Below are 25,933 nucleotides of genomic sequence, written 5' to 3' on the forward strand. Positions count from 1 at the left end.
CAAGAAAGTCAATGGTAGCTTGATGGGGATAACGTTGAATCTATAAATTACTTTGGAATATGGTCATTTTAATGATATTGATTCTTCCTAACCATGAACATGCAATGTTTTTCCATCCATTTGTGTCCCCTCTTAGTTTTTCCATCTGTTTGTGTTCTCTCTACAAACCTCTTGAGCAGTGGTTTGTAGTTCTCCTTGAAGAGGTCCTTCACGTCCTTTGTTAGTTGTATTCCTAAGTATTTTATTCTCTTTGTAGCAATTGTGAATGGGAATTTGCTCATGATTTGGCTCTCTGCTTTTCTGTTATTGGTGTATAGGGATGCTGGTGATTTTTGCACATTGATTTTGTATACTGAGACTTTGCTGAAGTTGCTTATCATCTTAAGGAGATTTTGGGCTGAGATGATGGGGTCTTCTAAAAACACAATCATCGTGTGCAAATAAAGACAATGTGACTTCCTCTTTTCCTAATTGAATACCCTTTGTTTCCTTTTCTTGCCTGATTGCTTTGGCTAGAACTTCCAATGCTATGTTGAATAGCAATGGCGAGAGAGGGCACCCTTGTCTAGTGCCAGTTTTCATGCCAGTTAGAATGGAAATCATTAAAAAATATGGAGACAACAGATACTGGAGGGGATGTGGAAAAATAGGTATGCTTTAACACTGTTGGTGAGAGTGTAAATTAATGCAACCATTGTGGAAGACAGTGTGACGATTCCTTAGGGATCTAGAAATAGAAATATCATTTGACCCAACAATCCCATTATTGGATATATACACAAAGGATTATAAATCATTTTATTATGAAGACACATGCACACATATGTTCATTGCGGGTCTATTTACAATAGCAAAGACTTGGAACAAAGCCAGATGCCCATCAATGATAGACTGGATAAAGAAAATGTGGCACATATACACCATGGAATACTATACAGCCAAAAAAATGATGAGTTCATGTCCTTTGCAGGGACATGGATGAATCTGTGAAAGATTCATTCTCAGCAAACTGACACAAGAACAGAAAACCAAACACTGCATGTTCTCACTCATCAGTGGATGTTGAACAATGAGAACACATGGATACAGGGAGAGAAACATCACACATTGGAGTGTGGGGGGCTAAGGGAGCAATAACGGGGGGGAGGTTGGGGAGGGATAACATTAGGAGAAATACCTAATGTAGGTGAAGGGGCAATGGGGGCAGCAAATCACCATGGCATGTATATACCTATGTAACAATCCTGCATGATCTGCACATGTACCCCAGAACACAAAGTATAATAATTTTTTTTTAAATCTACACTACTAGACAGTATGAATTAATAGAAATAATATGGTTTGGTAGTTAGAATATCTTGATTTGGTCATTATTTTGCTCGTTCTTGAGTCACCAAAATCTGATTCTGATTTTCCGATTCTCAAGACTATTCAGCAAGTCAAATGAGGTAATTAATATTAAAATACAAGTCACACACACAGAGAAGCAAAACAGCCAGAGGAAGGTGTCTTTAACATTTCCTAAACAGTTATTGAATATTAACTCCATGCTATGTATTGTTCTAGTCCTTGGTAGTGATGGGCTAGAATTTCCATAGATTCAATACCTTCTGTACACTCAAGAAGCTTATAACTTCTCCAACTGTGGCTAGGAATTACGCTTGTAGATTAAAAAAGCCCAAGTTATGTATGAGAGACAGATAATTTTTTGCACCTTGATTTAATGATTACTGCACAGTGTATCATAGAACTTATATGGACACTGAACAGTAAAAAAAGTGAATAATTTAAATTTATGCAGAGAAGAAATATTTTGTTGAGTCGGAAATCCCTAAGAATTTTAACAGTTTCTAACAAAAAGTGGTTGAAATTTAACATCAAAACTGCACTGCATAATACTTAGATGAGCATGTAGGGCGTGTGCAAGTTGAAGTTCAACATCTAATAATCTGTATGTGGTTCTTATGTCATAGAGTGGGCCCCAAATTGCTCAAGTAATTCTTTTTGTGTTTATAAAAGTCATGGTTTTAAAACTCCTCCAGGTATTATTTTAAAATCTGGAACTAGGTAGGCATCTGGTATCCAGAGTTGTAGATAAAGAAATAATATCTTCTGGAGCTTAAATGTAATTTCTACAAAACTTACTGATGACAAATCTACTCAGGTAGACAAAGATGGCTGACTAGATGCAACCAGAAAGCACTGCTCCCACCAAGAGAGACCAAATTATTAAGTCAACCACCATAATTTGAGCAGATATTTGGAGAGAAAAAGCTGATAGGGGAATGCGATGTGACTCTGAAACTGAGGCCAAATAGAAAGGAAGCTGGAAACCCTACTTACAGTACCTGATCACTAGGGCGGGTTCCCAGCTACTAATGGCTCCTGGGAAAGAGGTGAGTGAGGAAAACAACATTTGGCTTAGTATCCCCACGGACCTCTGGGAATCTAGTGGCAGGGGAACCTGCATCCCCTATGGACATGTGAGCTGTCAGGAGATCGCTCCACAGAATAGGCAGAGACAAATCTTCAGACGGCATGGAGCCAAGGACTTTTTGTGTGCTGGCAGCTCTGGTGAAAACAGCCATAAATGCCTGTCACTCGGGGCCCTCCTCCCCATTCCCACAGAGTCGCTGGCTGCAGCTAACTTCTGAGCCAGAAGAGAGCTGTACTGTCTTCCCAACTAATGTGATTGAGATACAACTGTTCTGCAAACCCTTCCACATGCTGTTCCCCAACCCTCACAGGGGCTGTGTCTAGCCACGCTGCAGGAATGGGTGCACAGCATAGCCTCCACACCCCTGCTGAATGTATTGCTCTATATGAGTACTTTCCAAACAGCACAGGAGCACAACAGATATCGTAGCACAGCTAGAACCCAACCTGGAACCACAGGATGTCCCAGTGCTCCAAGGATGCAGTGAACGGCTCAGTGCTGTGCCAGCACTTGAGTAGGGGAGGAGCCCTCCTTGCAGGGGAGGAAACCCCACCTCAGAACATTGAGAGGGACGAGATGCTAGGTCCCTGGGCCCAGGTAGCAGTGGGGCATGCCTCCCTCTGAAGGACTGGTTCTTAAAGGGTGTGGCATATCTCCCTGTCACAACCTTTGCCCAAGAGAGTCTCGCAGCCTGGAAGATCTCACGAGAGAAACCCAGGCACAGTACTGTTGATTACAGAGGGCTCCCCCAAGGTCCGAGAGCAGACATGGTGAGTGAGCCATCTTCCTCAACCACTGCATAGCAAACCTGGGAATGCCAGAAAGTACAAGAGTCAGGAGGCTAGGCATCAGCCTAGCTACCAGCCATTACTCTTAAGTGCCATCTACTGGATCACAGCCAAAACTACAGCATCAAAAATTATCTTAATATATACACCTGTGAATACAAGTCCAAGAATTCACCTACACATAAAGACCCTATATAGATCCTATATAGAGCAGTTGGCTTGGTTTCTGGTGCTCTGAAAGCATCCACAAACAAAGCCAACTGACCATACTCAACTTACACTGTAGTTAAAGGAACATCAAAGCTCTGTGATGAGAAAGAATCAGTTCAAGAACTCTGACAACTCAAAAAGACAGTATCCCCTTCTAACAAGTCCACTAGCTCCCCAGCAATGGTTCTTAGCCAGTCTGAAGTGACTGAAATGACAAACATAGAATTCAGAATCTGGATGGCAAGAAGCTCATCAGGATTCAGAAGAAAGTAAACACAATCCAAGAAATCCAGGAAATCTAGTAAAATAATCCAATATTTGAAAGATCGAATAGCCATGTTAAGAAGGAACCAAACTAAACTTCTAGAGCTGGGAAACTCACTACAAGAATTTCATAATATAATTTGAAGTACTAACAGCAGAATATACCAAGCCAAAGAAAGAATCCCAGAGCTTGAAGACCAGTTTTTGAAGCAACTAAGACAAAAAGGATTTTTAAAAAGTGAACAAAACCTCTAAGAAATATGGGATTATATAAAGAGGACAAATCTATGACTTATTAGCATTCCTGACAGAGAAAGAGAGAGAATAAGAGATTTGGAAAATATATTTGAAAATGTAGTCCACAAAAATTTCCCTAATGTTACTAGAAAGGTTGACATGAAAATCCAATAGACGGGGAACCCCAGCTAGACAAGCTGATTGTCCCCAAGGCACATAGTTTTTTTTTTTTTTTTTTTTTTTTAAACAAAAAACTATAAAGGCAGCTAGAAATAAAGATTAAGTCACACACAAAGGGAACTTTATCAGACTAGCAGAATAACTCTTAGCAGAAACCTTACATGCCAGAAGAGATAGGAAGACTGTTATCAGTGTCCTTAAAAAAAGTCCACAAAGAATTTTAAACCTTACATGACATCAAAGATAGGGAAACTTTTAAAATAATACCAAGCACACTCTTGGATCACAGTGCAATAAAAATAGAAATCAATAGCAAAGAAATAATAATTTAAGAAGTACACAAATACATGAAATTAAACAATTTGCTCCTGAATAATCCCTAAGTGAACATTAAAATCAAAAACAATATTTGAAATTAATTAAATAGGTATACAACTTACCCAAATCTCTAGGATGCAGCTAAAGCAATGTTAGGAGGAAAGCTTATAACCCTAAATACCTTCATTAACAAGTTAGACAAGCTCAAATTAATACTCTAACTTTGTACCTAAAAAACCTAGAGGAAAAAAAAGAAACCAACTCCAAAACTAGCAGAAGTAAAGAAATAGCTAAAATTAGAGAACAATAAAATTGAGATGCAGAAACATATTTTTAAAACTGATGAAACCAAGAGCTGGTTTTTGAAAAAATAAACAAGATTGACATACCACTAGCTATATTGGCAAAATATATATATATATATATATATATATATATATATATATATATATATATATATATAGAAGATCCAAATAAGAGCAGTCAGAAATGGCAAAGATGACATTACAACTGATCCTACAGAAACACAAAAGATCCTCAGAGAATATTATGAGCAACTCTAGCACACAAATTTAAAAATCTAGAAGAAACACATAAATTTCTGGAAGCATCCAATTTCCCAAGATTAAATCAGGCAGAGATTGAAACCCTGAACAGACCAATAGCATGTTCTGAAACTCAGTCAGTAATAAGAAACCCACTAACCAAAAATGCTCTGGACCAGATGGATTCACAGCTGAATTCTACCAGATATATAAGAAGAACTCGTACCAATCCTACTGTAACTATTCAAAAATATTGAGATGGAGGGAGTTCTCTCTAACTCATTCTGTGAAGCCAAAATCAGCCTAATACAAAGATCTGGTAGAAACACAACCAAGAAATAAAACTACCCAGTATCCGTGATGATCATAGATGTAAAAATTTTCAACAGAACACTAGAAAACCTAATTCAACAGCACATCAAAAAGCTAATTCACCATAATCAAATGGGCTTAATTCCTGGGATGCAAAGTTGGTTTAAGATATGTAAATCAATAAATATGATTCATCACATAAGCAGAATTAAAAGCAAAAACCATATGATCATCTCAATAGACATAGAAAAGGTTTTGGTAAAATTCAACATCTCTTCATGATAAAAGCCCTCAGCAGACTAGACATCAAAGGAATATACCTCAAAATCAGAAGAGCCATCTATAACAAACACGCAAACAATATCTGAATGAGCAAAAGCTAGAACCATTCCCCTTGAGAACTGGAACAGGACAAAGACGGCCATTCTCACCACTCCTATCTGACACAATGCTAGAAGTCCTAGTCAGAGCATTCAAATAAGAGAAAGAAATAAAAGGTCTCAAAATAGAAAAAGAAAAAATATCTCTCTTCACTGATTATATGGTTTCATACTTAGAAAACTCTAAAGACTCTGCCAGAAGGCTACTAGAACTGATAAGTGACTTTAACACAGTTTCAGGATACAAAATCAATGTTAAAAATATCAGTAACAATTATATATACATCAAAAATTTTCAAGCTGAAATCTATGTATATATCAATAAGGAAATGCTAAAAGTCAATTCAGAATACAATTCCATTTGCAATAGCCACAAAGAAAATGAAATACATAGCATTCAGCTAACCACATAGTTGAAAGTTCTGTGCAAGAGGAACCACAAAACTCTGCTGAAATAAATCAGAGATGACAGAAATAAATGGAAAACATTCCATGCTCATGGATTGTAAGAACCAACGTCATTAAAATGGCTATATGCCTGAAGCAATTTACAGATTCAACACTATTCCTATCAAACTACCAATTTCATTCTTCACAGAATTAGAGAAAACTATTCTAAAATTCATATGGAACCAAAAAAGACCCCAAATAGCAAAAGCAATCCTAAGCAAAAAGAAAAAAGTGGGGGACATTACATTGCTCAACTTCAAACTATATTGTAAGGCTCCAGTAACCAAAAAAGCATGGTACTGGTATAAAGACATATAAACCAATGAAACAGAATAGGAAACTTAGAAATAAAGCCACACACCTGCAATCATCTGATCTTCTACTAGGAAGCCATGAAAAAGTGACTGCCTGTTCAATTAATAGCTCTGGAATAACTGACTAGCCATACGCAGAAGATTGAAACTGGGCCCCTACCTTCCACCTTATAGAAAAATCAACTAGAGGTGGATTAAAGGTTTAAATGTAAGACCTCAAACTATAGAAATGCTAAAAGAAAACCTAAGAGGTACCATTCTCAACATTGGCCTTGGCAAAAAATTTTTCACCAAGCCCCCAAAAGCAACTACAGTAAAAGCAAAAGTGGTCAAGTGGTACCTAAGTAAACTAAAGAGCTTCTGCACAGTGAAAGAAACTATCAACAGAGTAAACAACCTACAGAATGGGAGAAAATATTTGTGAACTATGTGTCTGACAGAGGCCTAAAATGCAGACTCTATAAGTAACTTAAATCAACAAGAAAAAAACAAATAACCACATTAAAAATGGGCAAAGAAAATGAACAGATACTTTTCAAAAGAAGACATACAAGTGGCCAACCAACTTGAAAAAATGTTCAACATCACTAGTCATCAGAGAAATGCAAATTAAAACCATGATGAGATACTATCTCACACCAGGCAAACTGGCTACTATTACAAAGTCAGGAAATAATAGATGCTGATGATGCAGTGGAGAAAGACAGCACTTACACACTCTTGGTGGTAATGCAAATTAGTTCAGCTACTGTGGAAAGCAGTCTGGATATTTTTCTAAGAAATTAAAACAGTTACAATTCAACCCAGCAATCCCATTACTGGGTACATACTCAAAGAAAAATCAATCATTATACCAAAAAGATACATGGACTCATATGTTCACTGTCATTCTATTCACAATGGAAAAGACATGGTATCAACCTAGGTGCCCATCAGTGGTGGACTGGATAGAGAAAATGTGGTCCATATACATCAAGGAATACTGTGCAGCCATATTGAAAGAATTAATCCTGTATTTGCAGAAACATGGATGGAGTTGGAGGTCATAATCTTAAGTGAATTAGCACAGAAACAGAAAACCAAATACTGCATTTTCTCACATTTAAGTGAGAGTTAAACATTGATCACACAGGGATGTAAACCTAGGAGCAATTGACACTGTAGACTACTAGTGAGGGAAGAGATGGAGTGTAGCATGGGTTGAAAAACTACTTATTGGCTATTATGCTCACTACTTGGATGCAACACACCCATGTAACAAATCTGCACATGAACCCCCTGAATCTGAAATAAAAGTTGAGAAAATAAATCATAAAGTAAACTCAGGGTTTTGGCTATCTGCAAAGGGTCATTTTTGCTACATACTTTAGAACTTGTGATATAAAACTAAGGGTACAGATACTGTTAGTGGATAAATATGAAGATAGATTAGATAGAGATAGATGATAGATAATAGATAAACAGGTAGATATATAGACAGATAGGCTAGTGATATTATATACTTAACTAGCTTTCATATGTTATCCATATAAATTTACTAGGATGTATTGTCCATCTGAGCTGCAAATTTTGTTCCGTATGGCATGAATTATAACTGCATGTTTGCCTGGAAAATGCTTTGTTTTCCTGTATTTCTACCATGCAAAGTGTAATAATATCTGTCTCTCCCCCTCTCCTTGTCTCTCCTCTCCCTCTTTTCTCTCATCTTTATTTTTCTCTTCTAGCTCCTTTCATCTTTCCCTCTTTCTCTCTCCCCACCATGTTTTTCTCTTCTTCCCCGCATTGTTCTTCCAGTATGATCAATTTCCCCTGACCATTTATCAGAAATTAGCAGAAAATAAGCAGCCTTTTCACTGTATTTCTTTAACCCACCAAATTCTTATAATTTTAGCAAAATTTTGAGCTTTATACCCAGTACCCATAAATCAATGAAAGGCTATATCAAATTGCTTGTTTTAACACAGAATATATCCTACAACTATTTCTTAAAATAAAATTATTTTCAAGGATTAAAAAAAATGTATGAGCTGAATTTCCTGATACAAAAGCATAGGCTTTAAAGTATTTTTCAAATATTTGAAAACACCAAGCTGATAATGTGCATTTCAGATGGCATAGGAATAATTATTTCTAAGGGCATAAGGGTGTATTAGATAATTTCCTGGGGGTCTTCTCTTAAGTCTATTAAGAGCAAATGTCCAGCTTCAGTATTTTTATTTTACTCTGTTTTAAGTAAGTATAATTTACTCATTCTTTTACTGCTTCATTTTTAATTCCTTTCTATAAAATATTCAGGTGGTTGAGATGACTAGTATTAAACTTTCTGAAGCTCAACTTCGTAATTTACCTCTTTTGGAAAAGATACATCTTAAGAAACTTTAGATAATGGTCTGTCTGTAGCGATTAAATTGGGTATGTTATTTACCCTTCACGTAAAGTGGTAGCCATTGCCTGAAAACTAATGATTGGTACCATTAGCACATTAAATTTTATTTGAGGTGTAAAATTGTGCATATTTACTCTCTCTCTCTCTATATATATATATATAGTTTTCAATTAAAATAGTTTTATGATAAATTGAAAGCAATCAAACTAAGAATGAAGTTCTCGACAACTCAAAATAATCTTGGAAAGCTATTTGGCAAACTAAAGATGTTAAAATATACTAACCGAAAGTGTGAAAATGTGACTCAACATTTCATATATATATATATATTTTTTCAAACAGGAATGTTCTAATTTTATTTGATTTTATAGGAAAAGGGTGATGATCAGATTAAATATCTTTACTAATTTTACTTGAAAAAAAAGTTTGTAAATACAAACATATACCTAACACAGTTACCTCTTATATCCTGAAATGCTTTCAGCCATATTTTCCCAACCATTCCATGCCATCTCATTTTGTTTCAAACACTGATTCTTCTCTTTGGAAAACCTTTAAGCTTCTGCTTTTGCCAGGATCACTCTGACATAAACCTGGAGTTCAGTGGTTTCCAGATGAACTCATTAAACATTATATCAAGTCAGTGGTTAGCGTGTGTCAAATTGCAGCGTAGATGTCTTGCTACTTAACTACCTCTCCTTAGCTGATGTCTCTCCCACAAAATTTAAAGTTTCTGAAGCACTGATACTGTATCTTTGATAATCCTGTCCCCAAAGCCTGTAAATAATACCAGAAAAGTTTAAGGCATTTGGCAATTAGTCTTTGATTAATGCCTAGTTGAATAAACAAATAAATGAATAAATATGGGAGAGAAAGGAAGATAGTAAGGGTCAACTGTAATATACAGGGCATTTTTTTTTTTTTTTTAGTCAGTTTAGTGATTCTGTCCTTGAAAAAGGTATTCTACTTCCTTGAACATCAGTGTTCTCATATGTAAAATCAATATATTACCCAGGCCAAATGGCAGTGTATGGCTCAAATTAAATGCCATGAGTGCAGGTCTGATATGTAAACACTGAATGTTCATTCTTCTTTCCTTTCTACATTTCCAAGTGATGTAGCCCATGAAGTTAACCTAATCAATAAGCCCAAATTAATAGTCCACATTTATTTTTATTCCTTAGAATGAATTTGATGTACATATTACTCTTAAAGTAAGTTTTCAAAAGGTGTATCTGTGTTGTTCCTCCAATATAATAAATGCTCCTCAAATGTAAGCATACTTTTGTGTTTACCATAGGTAGGAAGACCATGGTTAACACAAGACTGAGTTATGGCTTATCAAGGATAGTCTTCAGGTGTATGTCTGGAATAATGATTGATCATTCTTCTTTTCCTCTCAAATATGTGCCAGTTACATTATAAATTATCCACTATATGTGATTACTAGCTCTTTAGGGCTAAGTGTACTGTCTTATTAATAAATATGTATTATTAACAAAACACATTAAAAATAAGTTTTGCTAAATGTAAATATTAAAAACTATAATTTTTAAATGAATAAAAATACATATATGTATAAATTACATATTTGAATTGGCATATTTTTATTTTTCTAAGTAACGGTTCCAGTAGATGGTTTGAGCAAGTCCTCAGTTCCAGAACTTTTTTGGTGACACCTTTCTTTCTAATTACCAATTCATTAAAAAAATTAATAAAATCATAAACAAATGTTATGGTGAAAGAATTCGTTTTTTAAATTAACTGAACATAATTTGTAAATACTGTGTTTACTTATTATTTTATTCTTATGAAATTTGGAACTTCCTGAAATCTATTATATCAAATAGCACTAGCAATTTGGAGAATAAGATTGCTTTTGATAATTATTCTTTGTATTTTTCATATAAATAAAGATGAAGAAGAGACTGGGTGCGTTGGCTCATGCCCAACAATTTGGGAGGCTGATGCAGTAGGACCTCGGGAGGCCAGGAGTTTGAGACCAGACTAGGCAACATAGTAAGACCATGTCTCTATAAAAAGTAAAATAAAATAAATAGCCAGTTGTGGTGTCACACTCCTGTAGTCCCAGCTACTAGGGAGGCTGAGGCTCAGTTGAGCCAAGGAGTTCAAGGCTGCAATGAGCTGTGCTCATATCATTGTACTCTAGCCTGGACGGCAAGAGCAAGACCCTCTCTGTACAAAAGGAAGAAAGAAAGAAAAAAAGAAAAGAAAAGTGAAATGGAGAATAGAAACAAATTAGGGGGTTACTACCTTAATTTTACTTAAATGTTATGAAGACTTTGAGTGAGGCATTATTATACCCATTCCGTAAATGAGGAGACTGAGGCTTATTAAGAAACAGTGAACTCAGTGTGCTCACTGAAATTTTTCCTTTACAGTCTGAGCATATGCAGAAGTTTTGAATTTCTAATGAGACTAAGAACAAGTTGATTTTTAATTTTGGGTCATATTGATTAGAAATTATGTTTAAAGCAATTACTTAGCCGTGTTGTATAAGCAGCACATTCATTGAGTCAATATTTATCAACCACCTGAAATCTGTTTGATTACAGGGATAGATGTTTGATAATTATTTAAAATTAAGATATGAAGACTGTCCAAGGAATACAAGGACATGGATATTTGCAAGGGATTTGTTTTCTTCTTCTATATGCACCCTTTTCTAAAATGTATTATTCTGAGAACAGTACCACAATTAAGGAGTTCTGCCTGCATTTAAATCAATCTTCTCTTTCAGAGTGCATATGTCTCATGAATCTTAACTGTTTCACATTACCCCAGGGTCTCAAAACTTCAAGGACCAAATTAAGAAAGCACTTAAAATATAGATTTAGGTATTAGGAAAGTGAATGACTTTAGTAGCTACATAACAAATCCTTTTTGAAAGCCAGATGTTTTCTGGTTGTTCATTTTCAACAAAATCAGATGATGACTTAATCAAGGTATTTGATGATTATTATAAAATATATTTTATTCTAATATATATGCAGAATAAATTAGAACATTTTAGTAATATTGCTGTTAAAAATAATAACACAACCTTCTTTCTTTTCCATCTGCTTACTTCTGGGAACAGGGTTTCTCAAGAATAAATCTACAAAACTGAAAATTAGGGCTCTAATTCTAATAGTATGTTTGAATTGATATATTAGCTAGTTTTAAAAAGATAAAACTCCAGTTGTATCATGCAAACATACATTTTTTTATTATTCAGACATGATATTGTATTTTCTATGTTTATCATTATTTTAATATGTTCTGTTCTGGTACATTGTATGGTAATAATATTTGTGAATGCTACTCTTTCTAAGAGAACATTTTTAAAACTTATAACCATATAGTCATTTAAAATTTAAAAAAAAATTTGAAGTGTATATATACATATATATATATATATATATATATATATAGTTTTCAGTAACAAATTATAATATTACTAATAAAATATTTTAAAGCACACAATATAGTAAGAGAGTACAATATAGTAAAATAAAATTATGTACAGGAGAAAAGGAAAGTAACTTGAAGAAACAAAAGGGATGGTATAAAATTTTCATTTTTATGAGCTCTTTAGGTTTTTAGTAGAAGATAGGCATTAAATTGCTATATCATTTTAGTTTCATTTGATGCATTCAATGAGTATCATCTGTCAATACCTACAATGTACTGTAATTTAAATCTCTTAAAATATTTAAATTTTGAAAAAGAGGATTTTATAGTTTTTCAAACTCTGCATATCTAAGAGTGCAAACCAACGAAGTTTGGAAACTATAGTACTAGATAAAATGTTAGTCATGGAACTCAGTGCAGCTCTGAGCCTGCTCCAAGACCGTTCAGTTCCTGCCCATCAGGACTTCTTGGGCCTGACTGAATGGAGGCTTTCTTACAGAAAAAAGGTGTCAAATGTCCTTGACTAAATTTAATACTTATGATTTCCTTTAGGCAATTAATACAGGTTAAAGGGATGTGTTTTTTAGTGAGACAGGGACTTCTCCATCCTTCAGAAACTCCAACTCTCATGGCTTTCAGAATGAGAATGATAGATGTATACTGTGATATAGAAGCTTTGGCCTCAACCACAATGGAGAAGGAAGAATTCTATATCTTGGCAATTTTTAGACCTGGACAATACCTTCCCTATTGCTACCTGGCAGAAGAAAAAGTTGAGTTGTTTTCAAATAGGCATTCAGAATTACAAGATAACATTATTATCAAAAATAGTCAGATGAAAAAAAAAGTTCTCGAAAAATGGTACACTTTGGCAATTTCAGTAATGTTTGGAATAAAGCATTGTAATTAAAATAATTATATATTAGTAGTACTACTTCTCTCGCCTGCCTCATTTAACATTAACTCATACTAATTTCCTCGCCTCCCCCACCAAATAAATATGTTTAAAAAAGTGTATTCTTATTGGCTAGAAAGCTTTATAATTCCCAGCTAAAATAAAGTAGTTTGCTGGCTGATGCAAATACAGAAAATACATGAGACTCTATTAAGGATATGTGATATTTCACCAAAAACATTTGATTTATGAGTTCCTCTACAATAATAAGGAATCTGGTGAATTTTCTGATCTCAATTGTGTTAGAACCAGTTTACAGGTAAACATAAAAGTACATGGAGTTTATACATCCATGGTAAAAATCTATTTGATGAACATTTTTTTCTTAGAACTTGGCTCTCAAGAAAAAACCTTGAGGTTTATGTTTGATACATTATTTCTACTCACAGCTCCCTGGAGAACATGAGTTACATGTCCCCACTAACCACAAGAGGAAGTAAGAGCCTAACACATACCTGGAATATTTCATATATATCATTGATTTCTATCGCTAGTAAACATATATAGTCATTTTAAAATTTTGATGGTCACTTGACTGAATCCCATGTGGACTAAGATATCAGAAGGGAAAATATTATTTTGAAATATAGAATAATATGGTTACTTAATTACTGGAAATAAAACATTTTTTCAAGTTTACTCAGAATAATAATTAGTTATAGTTAAGGAAATGAACAGTTTGAGCAAATCATAAGTGATTTATTCAAGAGAAAAACCTTTCTTTTTTTTCTTTTTTTAAATTGTACTTTAGGTTCTGGGGTATATGTGCGGATCATGCAGGGTTATTGCATAGATGCATGCATAACAAGGTGGTTTGCTGCCTCCATTCCCCCTTCATCTATTTCCGGCATTTCTTCTGATGTTATCCCTCCCCACCCCCCCGCTGTCCCTCTCCTAGCCCCGCCAGCTGACCCCAGTGAGTGATGCTCCTCAACATATTCTCATTGTTCAACACCCACCTATGAGTGCGAACATGCGGTGTTTGGTTTTCTGTTCTTATGTCAATTTTTAAAAAAATAATCATTGAGTGCTTTAAAAACAAAAGGATGGAGTCACGTCAAGGGACGTGGGAGACAACCTGAAGTAAAGGACTTACCAATGATTAAAGCTGGGACAATATGAAAAACAAACTAAATTATGTAATATTAAATTATAAACTAGAGTGTAAATATATATGAGTCTATACTGTTATAAATAAATGACTGAAAAGCAAATAATCAAAGAAAAAGAGGTCAGCCATTGTAAAAGAAATCTATTTAATATATGTAGGTACTCTCTCTTCTAAGGGGCCAAGCTTAATTTCACCAGTTCTTACATTCCTGTTGAGGGCATACTAGTTTTCATAAAGAATAGAGTATGGGAAGGGGAAAATAGTAACTTTACAGTAGATAAACCAGGCAAACACTTTGTTAGTCAAATGATGAAGGTTGACATCATTAATAATGTTACATGGATGTCATGTAGCAGTAATATGATGTGATTGAGGACATGTCACCTCTGTGGTGTGCTTATCCATTCATAGGCCAGTGTAATCAGGATGAAAAACATCAGGCAAATGTGTGATATTATGGGATTAGACGATATTCCACGAAACACTTGCTCAATGCTTGTCAAGACCACAAGGTCACGAGAAACAAAGAAAAGCTGTCATACACCAAAAGAAACTGGATGCACATGACAACTAAATAAATATGGTATCCTGAATTGGAACCTAAAACACAAAGAGCACATTAATGGCAATACTAGTAAAATTCATGTGAAGTATTGAGTTTAGTTAATAACAATACACTAACATTAGTTTTTTAGTTTTGATAAGTATCCTGTAGTAATGAAAGATGTTAACAGTGAAAGAAACGGATTGAGGAATGTATAGAAATTCTCTGTACTTTTCTTTGCAGATTTTCTATAAATCTGAAATTCACAAAAATTTTAGTAAAATAATGTTCTGGTTTATTTAGCAGTTTGCTAGTTAAATTATTACCTACACACATAATTTGTCAGAATGTGGGAGTCCCATCTAAGGAATTGAGGATCACTTTTCTGTATACTTTCCATCAATATTATAAACTTCATGCATAATTGGAGAATCAGAAATACTAATGAATAATGATTTCGGTTTTAAATGTCCATCATAATCCTTTACAGCCTTCAGGTTTAAAATAGGTGGTTCTTTATTATGTATAACTATGTAATCTTAGATACTTTCAAAAAACACTCCTTTTGGCTTATTCTGTTTCCCATCCTCCTAAAGTCTCCATGTTTGAACCATGTGTAAATGGAACATTTATTTTTACCCTAAAAGTTGTCAAGTCATCTGAATATGATCTTTAATACAAATTGAAAAATTTGTTAAAGATATACAAAAAGAACATATTTTGCAATAAAACCCATGTGTTTGCAATCAATATTTTTGTATTTTTGAGTTGGAATTCTTCATGTGTATAAAAATATTTTTTAATTCTTGTGTGTATATATGTATATGAAATAAAGTTGTGATTATTTAAAACAAATACATTGTACTTTTTGATGCACTGATTGTCAAACATAATGATTTTTTAGCTAGAATGGGGAAAATGAGATAATAATAATTACACTGATATTTATGATGCTCTGTAGGAGTTCAGAAAAGTGGAAAATATTTATTACATTTTGTTTGATAGTACTCCTAGTATATAGAGTCTTACTGAGTTGTATGCAATTGCCTCTCAATGTCCTAGCCAGCTGTAACAGCTGTAATATACTTTGATTTATAAATTATAAAAGAACTATCTCCTTTATAAAAAAAAGGCTTTGTTTAAAAAAAAATCACATCTTGTTGAAAAGTCTGGGAATGACTAAAAGATTTAGAAAGATGCAGAATCAAGAGCGATAAAACAGCAATTTGTTACTAAATAGAGCTTTAAACAGTATATGAAATATGCTTCAGGTTAGTCAGAAGAGGTCCTCTGAATTACACTGTGCATGCTTCCCTGAAGTGAAACTGTATGTTATTGGTTAACCAGGATATTTAGCATAATCACTCTGCTAGACTGTGGTGGAGGGAGGTGATTATCACTGAGAACAGATGGGCAGGTCCACAGCACTGCCAGATTCTGCACAAGCTCCATTTAGTTGGTTCTTGCTTTTTTCCTTCTGTGTTTTTAATTTTTTTTAAAAACATTGTATGTTCTAAAGAACTAGCTTCACAAAAGGCTGGTGGCTGATGATCTTTCAGCTAAGATTTCAAATGTAGAAGAAAGATTTAAAATGCTGTCACTGTGTATCTAAGAAGGATGGGGCAGATTTCATTTTACCCTGTAGTCTCCCTCAATGCATGCACGGATTTATCTGTACGCTAAGCTCTCTGCTCTGCATCTGTAGCTCCTTGTGGATTATATTGTCTCTGTGATCAGAAATGATTTTCTCGGATATGAACACCGTTTCTGGCTCCCCTAAAGTGCATCCTCCTAATGGGACCCGGTTTTACACTTTTCAAGTAAGTGTGCTTTAAATGGCTTCACTACTTAGGAAGTTAATATATTGTCAAACTTTTAATAAAGGGCTATATAAAGGAAGAAAGACTTTAAAAGTATGGCAGTATTGAAGAGAATGTATGGAATGAATAATGTGCATGTCAGTTTAATCTGCTTTAAAATGTGGAAATAGGGTGGCATTAGGCATCTCTGTGAATTAAAAAAAAATAGTGAACACAGTTTTCCACAGGAATTTTTAAATCTGCTACAGTGTCATCCTTGAGAGTTTATGAGATGTGTTGTGACTCCTGATATTGTTATTTATGGATAAAATATGGTAAACATTGTAGAGTTACTTCCATTGTGCATCACAGAAAGAGTAGAATTAAAACACATTTTATGAACTTTGCAAACTAAATCCTCTGGGCTCAGAAAAATATTTTGCATTTCATATACATAGTTTAACATAATTCCTATTATTTAATTTTCTTATGTATGTAATATAAAGGCAAGAAACAATATAGGAGGTTTAAGAACCACATTCAATATGCTTCCAATTTGAAATAGAGTAGAAACTCATTAGGATGGAAGGTTTTCTGTGTTATCAAAAAGTCAAAATGATTTATAATATAAATGTGAGTTAAAAACTGTTACCTACTAAATGTATTTCAATTGCCTGTGAATAAATTAGCCATCAGTCTAGAAAATGATTAGGTCTAAACTAAGTCAGGTTCTATCTTATTTTTATCTTCAAATTGTATCTTTCATTACTAAGATTTACTTTGCAATTCAGTCATATTATCATTACATGAGAAAGGAATATGACATTCTTTTCTCCATATTTTACATTCTGGAAACATAAACAGCCTGATATTTGATTATTTTGAGTGTATAGTTATACCATACTTGGAAAAATAAGTATAAAGACTTAGAAAATTAATATAATAAAGGTAGTCAGAGTTTTTTTAAGGGAGCTCTAAATAAATGTACATCTGAATTATAAGTCGCTTGCCTTTGCAAACTGTAGGCAGTAGATATAATTACTCTTTCTCTCTCCCCTTTCTGTACTTCTATTTTTAATCCTGTTGCCTCGTCTGTTTTACACTGATGTCTACTGATAGTGCAAGTCTGTGATTTTACAAAATGTATTCTCTTCCTAGTGGTGATCTGCTTATTGTGGCAGTGATTCAAAATGCAAGTGCCCTGGGGCTGTTGTACAGAATTATTACTTTTTTCTCCTCTTCTCCTCTGTACACTGAGATATAAACACCTCTTACAGTATTCTGCAGCTGGCTCTTTGGGTAGCTTTTGACTTTAGGTATTTTACTTCAGTCTCTTAAAGTTTAAGGGTCAGTGCATTCCATATACTGGGTCATGACAGAGGCTTTTTACAATTCTTTCAGTAAAGATCTTACCAATACCTTTCTTGGCAGGTGACTTTCTTTGAAAACACACTGGAACAATTTTTAAATACTCTCTTTTTGTTAATAATAACATATTCTTGTAAAAACTCTAGGAATTCAGATAATATATAAATTTTGCCAAATATAAACTCTATTCACCTACATTTTAAATTTCCTAAAATATTTGCTCCTGAGGTCTGTAACAGACAATATGTGTTTAAGTTTTCGTGTTTATCTTTTTGTTGCTGTTGTTATTTGTTTTTGCCTTTGGTGGAAGAAAGAAAGAAAGATGGTTTTTAAAGCACAAAGATAAAGGTTTATAGTAGTAAACTCTCGTTTTTTCTTCAAAGAAAAAAATTAAATGATTATTAGAATTATGCTAAAGACTATTAGAATTATATATTGATTATAAAGAATTAAATGATTTTCTTACCTATATACATTAACTTATATTGAGGCAACATATTTTCTTTGGTGGAAATACTGTAAAAACAAATGAGATGCTGTAAAGTAACAGACCATTTGTCAAAAACTATCTTGAGAAAATGATTAAATTTTCAAAAATGGTTCTCATTATGAAATGGCATAAATGTACTTCTAAAATAATTCTGCATCAAGGAGTTGGGATTTTAATGCTTACTTCCTTAAAATTATTCTAGCATAAGAGTTAACATATGCAAATATATTTAAGAGAGCTGAGCATGAATAATACTGCAGTTCCATCTTCTCATTAAACATCCAAACTAACCTGTCATTTTTTTTCTGACATGGTATGCTATCACATTTTTAGAGTAAGCTTTAAAGTGTATTTGTCCTAAGTAGTTCAAAGGTGAAAAGGCAACAAATAAGAAGTAGAAGGATATTCTTAGAACAGGACTTTGCTTTTCATTGCATCTTTAATTCAGACAAACACATTCATACTTCTAAGCATATACATATGGTTTTATGTATAGACTATGTAACACTTAATTTAAACTAATTCCTTTAAGTGTGAATCATCACTTTTGTATTACTGTGAATATACTTGTGCCTGCATTTTTCTATTTAGAGGTTCCTGGACCCTGGATGATGTCAGCACCCAATTTGCACTGTGTGTCTAATGAGTGACTTCTCATCAAGAGTCAAGTTCTAGAGTGTAGGTTTCTAAAATGCCCTTTAATTGACAAAAGTTAAAATTAAGCACTACTAGAGGAAAATAATGTTTGTAATACTTTTATGCATTAGAAGTGTCAATGTGTGGGACTCAAATATATACAAGTGGAAAACCTACTTTATACATAAGCACAGTGAATTTTGTTACTTTTCTGTCCATAAAAATCATGTCTCAACATGATTTTACATTTGTTCTTTCATAGCTTTACCTTTGCAAATAACACCATCTATTTTCTCTACTAACACTCCTGAGTGGTTAATCATGACTTAATGCAGGTGTCCTCAAACTATGGCCCTCGGGCCACATGTGACCCCCTGAGGCCATTTATCCGGCCCCCCACCGCACTTCAGGAAGGGGCACCTCTTTCATTGGTGGTCAGTGAGAGGAGTACAGTATGTGGCGGCCCTCCAAGTCTGAGAGACAGTGAACTGGCCCCCTGTGTAAAAAGTTTGGGGATGCCTGACTTAATGTGTTCTTGCTCCCAGAGGTCAACACCATGGCTCTCCTCATTTCCTAGAAATTAAATACCTGACCCACCTGTTTTCAAACCATATCTGCACAGTCCTAAACTTTCATGGGAGTTTGTCAATAGTTGCTAGCAACAATAGGGAAAAAATATATTTTTTATATTTTATATATATATATATATATATATATATTTTTTTTTAATTGTACTTTAGGTTCTGGGGTACATATACAGATCCTGCAGGATTGTTGCATAGGTAAAAACATGGCACAGGTGGCAATGTGTGTTGCTGTCTCCATCCCCCTGTCTCTCTCTCTCTCACACACACACACACACATATATAATAGATGCTGGAGAGGATGTGGAGAAATTTGCAAATAATAACAGTGTAAAAGTGTTCATCACTGTCACCTATATCTAGCATTTTTCCCCATGTTATCCCTCCCCAACCTCCCCACCCCCCACTGTCCCTCCCCTAGCTGTCCCCCAGCAGATCCCAGTGTGTGATGCTCTCCTCCCTGTGTCCATGTGTCCTCATTTTTTTAACACCCACCTATGAGTGAGAACATATGGTTTTTTATTTTCTGTTATTGTGTCAGTTTGCTGAGAATGATGGTTTCCAGATTCATCCATGTCCCTACAAAAGACAAAAACTCATCATTTTTTATGGCTTCATAGTATTCCATGGTGTATATGTGCCACATTTTCCTTGTCCAGTCTATCATTGATGGGCATTTGGGTTGGTTCCAGGTCTTTGCCATTGTAAATAGTGCTGCAGTGAACATACGTGTTCGTGTGTCTTTATAATAGAACGATTTATAATCCTTTGGGTATATACCCAGTAATAGGATTGATAGGTCAAATGGAGTTTCTATTTCTAGGTCCTTGAGGAATCACCACACTGTCTTCCACAATGGTTGAACTAATTTACGCTTCCACCAACAGGGTAAAAGTGTTTGTATTTCTCCACATCCTCTCCAGCATCTATTATATGTGAGTGTGTGTGTGTGTGTGTGTATATATATATATATATATATATATATATATATATATATATATATATATTAGGCAGCATCTCTCTCTGTTGCCCATGCTGAAGTACAATAGCCCAATAAAAGCTCACTGCAGTCTCAGCCTCCCAGGCTCAAATGAACCTCTCACCTTAGCCCCTCAGGTAGCTGAGACTATAGGCACACACCACTACACCTGGCTACTTCTTAAATGTTCTGTAGAGATGGTGGTCTCACTATATTTTCCAGGCTGGTCTTGAACTCATGGGCTCAATAAATCCTCCAGCATAGGCTTCAGCCTGTGTCTGGGATTACAGGAGTGAACCACACCACCAGGGCAAGAAACATTATTTTGAGGCTTATAAAGTTTCTCTATTCTACGTTTACATTTTTTATTTATGGGTGCTCTGTGAAAGCTTTCATAAATAACAACAAACTGTATTACTATCACATACACAACAAAATGAAGTTTGCAGCCCATTTCTTCAAACCAAAGGATTAATTTCTGATAGAAATTTTATCCCCTGGGCCCATAGAGGAGTTATTTCATGTGTGTGTGTGTGTGTGTATATATATATATATATATATATATATATATATATATATATATGGCCATTTAATTCTAGCATTAATAAAATTATCTGCCAGAACTATATATAAAAGTGGTTAAGTCTTGATACTTACTGAAAACAAGAGAAAGAAGCTTTACTTTTAAGTATGGAAACATGGTAACCTGCTGCTTCCATGCTTAAAATCCTTCTCTTCTCCAACCGTTTTGGCATCAGGCACTGATTTTGTGGAAGACAGTTTTTCCATGAACCTGAGATGGAGAGGAGAGGGGATGGTTTTAGGATAAAACTATTCCACCTTAGGTCAACAGGCATTAGATTTCCATAAGGTGAGTGCAACATAGATCCCTTATATGCACAATTCACAATAGGGTTCACACTTCTATGAGAATCTAAATAGGCACTGGGTAAATATAGCCATTCCAGATGGGAGAAATTGATAAAACAAAGCAGCTATAGGCCCCATGCAAGTCCGAAATCCAGCAGGGCAGTCAAATCTTAAAGCTCCAAAATGATCTCCTTTGACTTCATGTCTCAAATCCGAATCATGCTGATGAAAAAGGTGGGTTCCCATGATCTTGGGCAGCTCTGACCCTGTGGCTTTACAGGTACAGCCTCCCTCCTGGTTGCTTTCATGGGCTAGTGTTAAGTATCTATGGCTTTACCAGGTATATGGTGCAAGCTGTCAGTGGGTCTACCATTCTGGGGTCTGGAGGACAGCAATGGCCCTCTTCTCATTGCTCCACTAGACAGTGCACCAGTAGGGACTGTGTGGGGCCTCTGACCCCACATTTCCCTTCTGTACTGCCCTAGCAGAGGTTCTTCATAAGGATCCCACCCCTGCAGAAAACTTCTTCCTGGATATCCAGGCATTTCCATACATCCTGTTAAATCTTGGCAGAAGGTCCCGAACCTCAATTCTTGACTTCTCTGCACCCGCAGGCTGAACAGCATCTTGAAGCTGCCAAGGCTTCAGACTTCCACCTTATGAAACAACAACCTGTGCTGAACTTTAGCCCCTTTTAGTCACAGCTGGGGCAGATGGGATACAGGACACCAACTCCTTAGACTACACACAGCAGAAGGACCCTGGGCCCAGCTCATGAAACTACTTTTTCTTCCTAGACCTCTTGGTCTGTGATAAGAGGGGCTGCCACAAAGTCTCTGTGACATGCTCTGGAGGCATTTTCCCCATTATCTTGGTGATTAACATTCAGCTCCATGTTACTAATGAAAATTTCTGCAGCCAGCTTGAATTTCTCCTCAGAAAATGGGATTTTCTTTTCTATAACATTGTCAGGCTGCAAAATTTTCAAACTTTTATACTCTGTTTTCCTTTTAAAACTAAATGCCTTTAATAACACCCAAGTCAACTCTTGAATGCTTTGTTGTTTCACAAATCTTTAGGACAAGGGAAAAATGCCATCAGTCTCTTTGCTAAAACATAACAACAAGAGTCACTTCATACCTATTTGCTCTGGTTTCCAACAAGTTCCTCATCTCCATCTGAGACCACCTCAGCCTGGATTTCATTGTCCATATCATTATCAGCATTTTTGTCAAAGTCATTCAACAAGTCTCTAGGAAGTTCCAAATTGTCCCACATTTTCCTGTCTTATTCTGAGCCCTCCAAACTGTTCCAACCTCTGCCTGTTACCCAGTTCCAAAGTCGCCTCTACATTTTTGGGTATCTTTAGCAACACCCCACTCCGGATATCAATTTACTGTATTAGTTCATTTTCATACTGCTGATATAGACATACCCAAGACTAAGAAGAAAAACAAGTTTAAAGGACTTACAGTTTCACATGTCTGGGAGGCCATACAATCATGATGGGAGGCAAGGAAGAGCAAATTACATCTTAAATGGATGGTGACAGGCAAAGAGAAAGAGCTTGTGTAGGGAAACTTCCATTTAAAAACCATCAGATCTGGTGAGACTCATTCACTATCATGATAACAGCACAGGAAAGACTCCCCCTCATAATTTGATCACCTCCCACCGGGTTTTACCCATAACACATGGATATTGTGAGAGTTACAATTCAAGATGAGACTGGAGTGGGGACACAGCCAAACCATATTACCCTTTCTCAAAAAATTTTAAAAACTGGAAAAAAAAGATACTACTGGTAATTAGTATATGGATAGCACCATATCTGTGTAATCAAATGAGGTTGAAGTAATTCTGGCTTTTCATCAAATAACTGGATTTTCTATATTCTATCATTTTGTTGCCACTCAAGAGTCTGCCACTATTTTTCTGTTATTTGGAGGACCTTATAACTTCATATGGTTGATAAATTTTAAATCCATCTGAAAATACCTCTCAGAATGCTTGACATGTGTTTTGTGTTCAGATAACATCAAGGAAGGCAAAGTAACACACTATATAGCTGTTAAAAAAAAGACCTCCTAGCTCCAAGATTACCTAGTAATATAGGCAGAGTTTGCCAGCTAAGTGAGAGAATCAATATTTTGCTCTGTCACCCTTATGAATGGCAGAAATAACACAAGAGATGTTTAACATAACTAGGACATAACCTAGAGACAGGAAACGGCTAAAAATAAAGTATGCGGCCTCCAAAATACAAAGATAGTTTTGACGGTAATCCCTAAGACCTTGGACTTTGGATTTAAGAATTTTCAGTGAGGAGTGAAAAAAAAGTTTGGATTTGCTGTTTGAATACTGGATGTCTCCTTGGATAGGAATTGAACTAGAGCAGAGGGAACAATTCAGTAGATTTCAGAAAATATTTAAAATTCAGATGAGTTGTCATGATTTCCCACTTTATAGATGAAAAAATGAAGTTCCATAAAAGGTACCCAAATTATCTTTAATAATGCGAAGAGGGAGTAACATAGTTTGTGTCTGAATCCAGAGCTGTCAATCATAAAAATTCATGCTTGTTCCATTGTATTCTGCTGCTGCCTAAGCTGTTTATTATTACATGTAGAAAAAAAGAATTCTAAACTATGTAATTTCCAATACTGTTGATCTATTAGGGCAGACGTTTATAGAAATTTGTTTCCATAACTTCAAAGCATCGCCTCACTGGATTTTTAAATTTAAGGCTTTTATTTAACTATACCCCTTCATTTAATCTTTACTGATAGTATTTTCCTAGTTGGAAATACATATTTTTTATAATCAAATTACCAATAAACTTATATCCTGAAATTGTACTGAAAGATATAAAGGTCAGCACAAGGAAAAAGTCTTTTCTAAATATGTACCTTTGTTTATTTAATAATTCTCTCTATATCAGTGATGCCAACCATAGAAATAAATGAATAGCCCCTGAGGCTCCAGATAGGAAATGATGACTCTTCCATTTGCAGAAATGTCTACCTCATAGACGTTAGCTAGGCTATATGTTACACGAGGGCAGGTGCTGTGTCATTATTCTCATTGTTAATTCACCAACATCAAGCAGAGTGCCTAATACAGAACCTTGATAGTAAATAGGTGATAAATTGAATTACAAATTAAAAAGAAGAATGTCTTACTTAGTGTCATATAGTTATTTCTGGTATTCTGATTTAGTACAACCTCCTTAAAATCACATAAATGCTTTTAAAATTCTCAGATTTGGGTATACAAATATATTTCACTTAGCTAAAATAATTCTATGTTTCAGGTGTCATCTGGAGGGGAAAGAAATTAGAAATAGTGAAATGACTTGGGAAGTCCTTGAGATAAAGTGTTTAATGCACTGATTACAGTCCAGGTGGTTAGAAAGAACCCAATAAAGCAGCTACTAAAACAGTGGCTACATCCAGAGGTATGGTCCATAAATCGCACTAGAGGTGACAGGGACGTGAGCTAATAAAAGTTAAGAATAAAGGGGAAAATATTTAATGGATATAATAAATATAATTCACAAGAATTTATTAAGTTACTGAATATTATAAGAGGCAAAAGAAGAACAGTTAGGTTTACCTCTAAAGCATCTGGTGAAGGAGAGAGGAATATAGAGAACGAACAGTTTGTAAGACAATATATTAAGTTCAGTTTTGAACAGATTAATTAGACAGTTGGAAACACAGGTTTGGCTCTCAGGAAAGAGGTCTGTCTGAGTGGTAGATGTAAATGTGTGAGACATCTGCTTGCTGGGTAGAGGAAGCTATGGAAGTAGATAAAATGGCTTTGACAGTGAATAAGGAGATTGGGAGTAGAGTGGGAATGAAACCCTTGGAGATAGGGTTTCATTTTATATGATTTTACAGAATTATAATCATTTTGAGTATGTGTGCTTGGTTTACTTTGTAAACACATTTTGGAAGTTTGTTTTCCTTATTACCCCTCCTTGAATACTACCCCTGAAGGTAATTAAAGTTAGATACTCCTGACTCCCAAATGTGTGTATTAGCTTTATTTTATAAATAGATTTTGGAAGGTTACGTTCCCATTCAACCGCATCCTGGAACATTATCCCTGAAACAATTCCAGATAAATTCTTCTGTTCTTATACTTACCATAATAAAGATAGGTGTATTACATTATTATACTACATTTAGTTTTTCACTTTTCTCTCTGCACAGCTAGACTGGAAATTCCTAGAGAGCATGTAATTTATTTCACTTAATTGCTCACTTCTTTATTGACAGCTAGCATAATGCCTGTCATTTAGGAAGTTCCTATGCCTTTTGAATAAATAAATGAATTCATATGTAAATTTTAGACTAA

At 35.0% G+C, this 25,933-nt stretch overlaps 1 protein-coding gene across 16 annotated transcripts in view; it reads left to right on the forward strand.

Annotated features, from left to right (window-relative positions):
- The window catches only part of PPFIA2 (PTPRF interacting protein alpha 2), a 500,797-nt gene that overhangs the window by 141,854 nt on the left and 333,010 nt on the right, over nt 1-25,933 (forward strand). The window contains exon 1 of one of the 16 annotated variants that reach the window (XM_074402498.1): nt 15,638-16,665. The exons of 13 other annotated variants lie outside the window; for them this stretch is intronic. In XM_074402498.1, the coding sequence (XP_074258599.1) occupies nt 16,585-16,665 (81 nt within the window). In that variant the 5' untranslated portion in view covers nt 15,638-16,584. Of the gene's footprint in view, nt 1-15,637; nt 16,666-25,933 lie in introns of those variants that run through there. 2 more of the 16 variants (XM_074402497.1, XM_074402496.1) reach the window with 2 other exon arrangements.

This window comes from Saimiri boliviensis, chromosome 7, assembly GCF_048565385.1.
Source record: "Saimiri boliviensis isolate mSaiBol1 chromosome 7, mSaiBol1.pri, whole genome shotgun sequence".
Lineage (NCBI taxonomy): Eukaryota > Metazoa > Chordata > Mammalia > Primates > Cebidae > Saimiri > Saimiri boliviensis.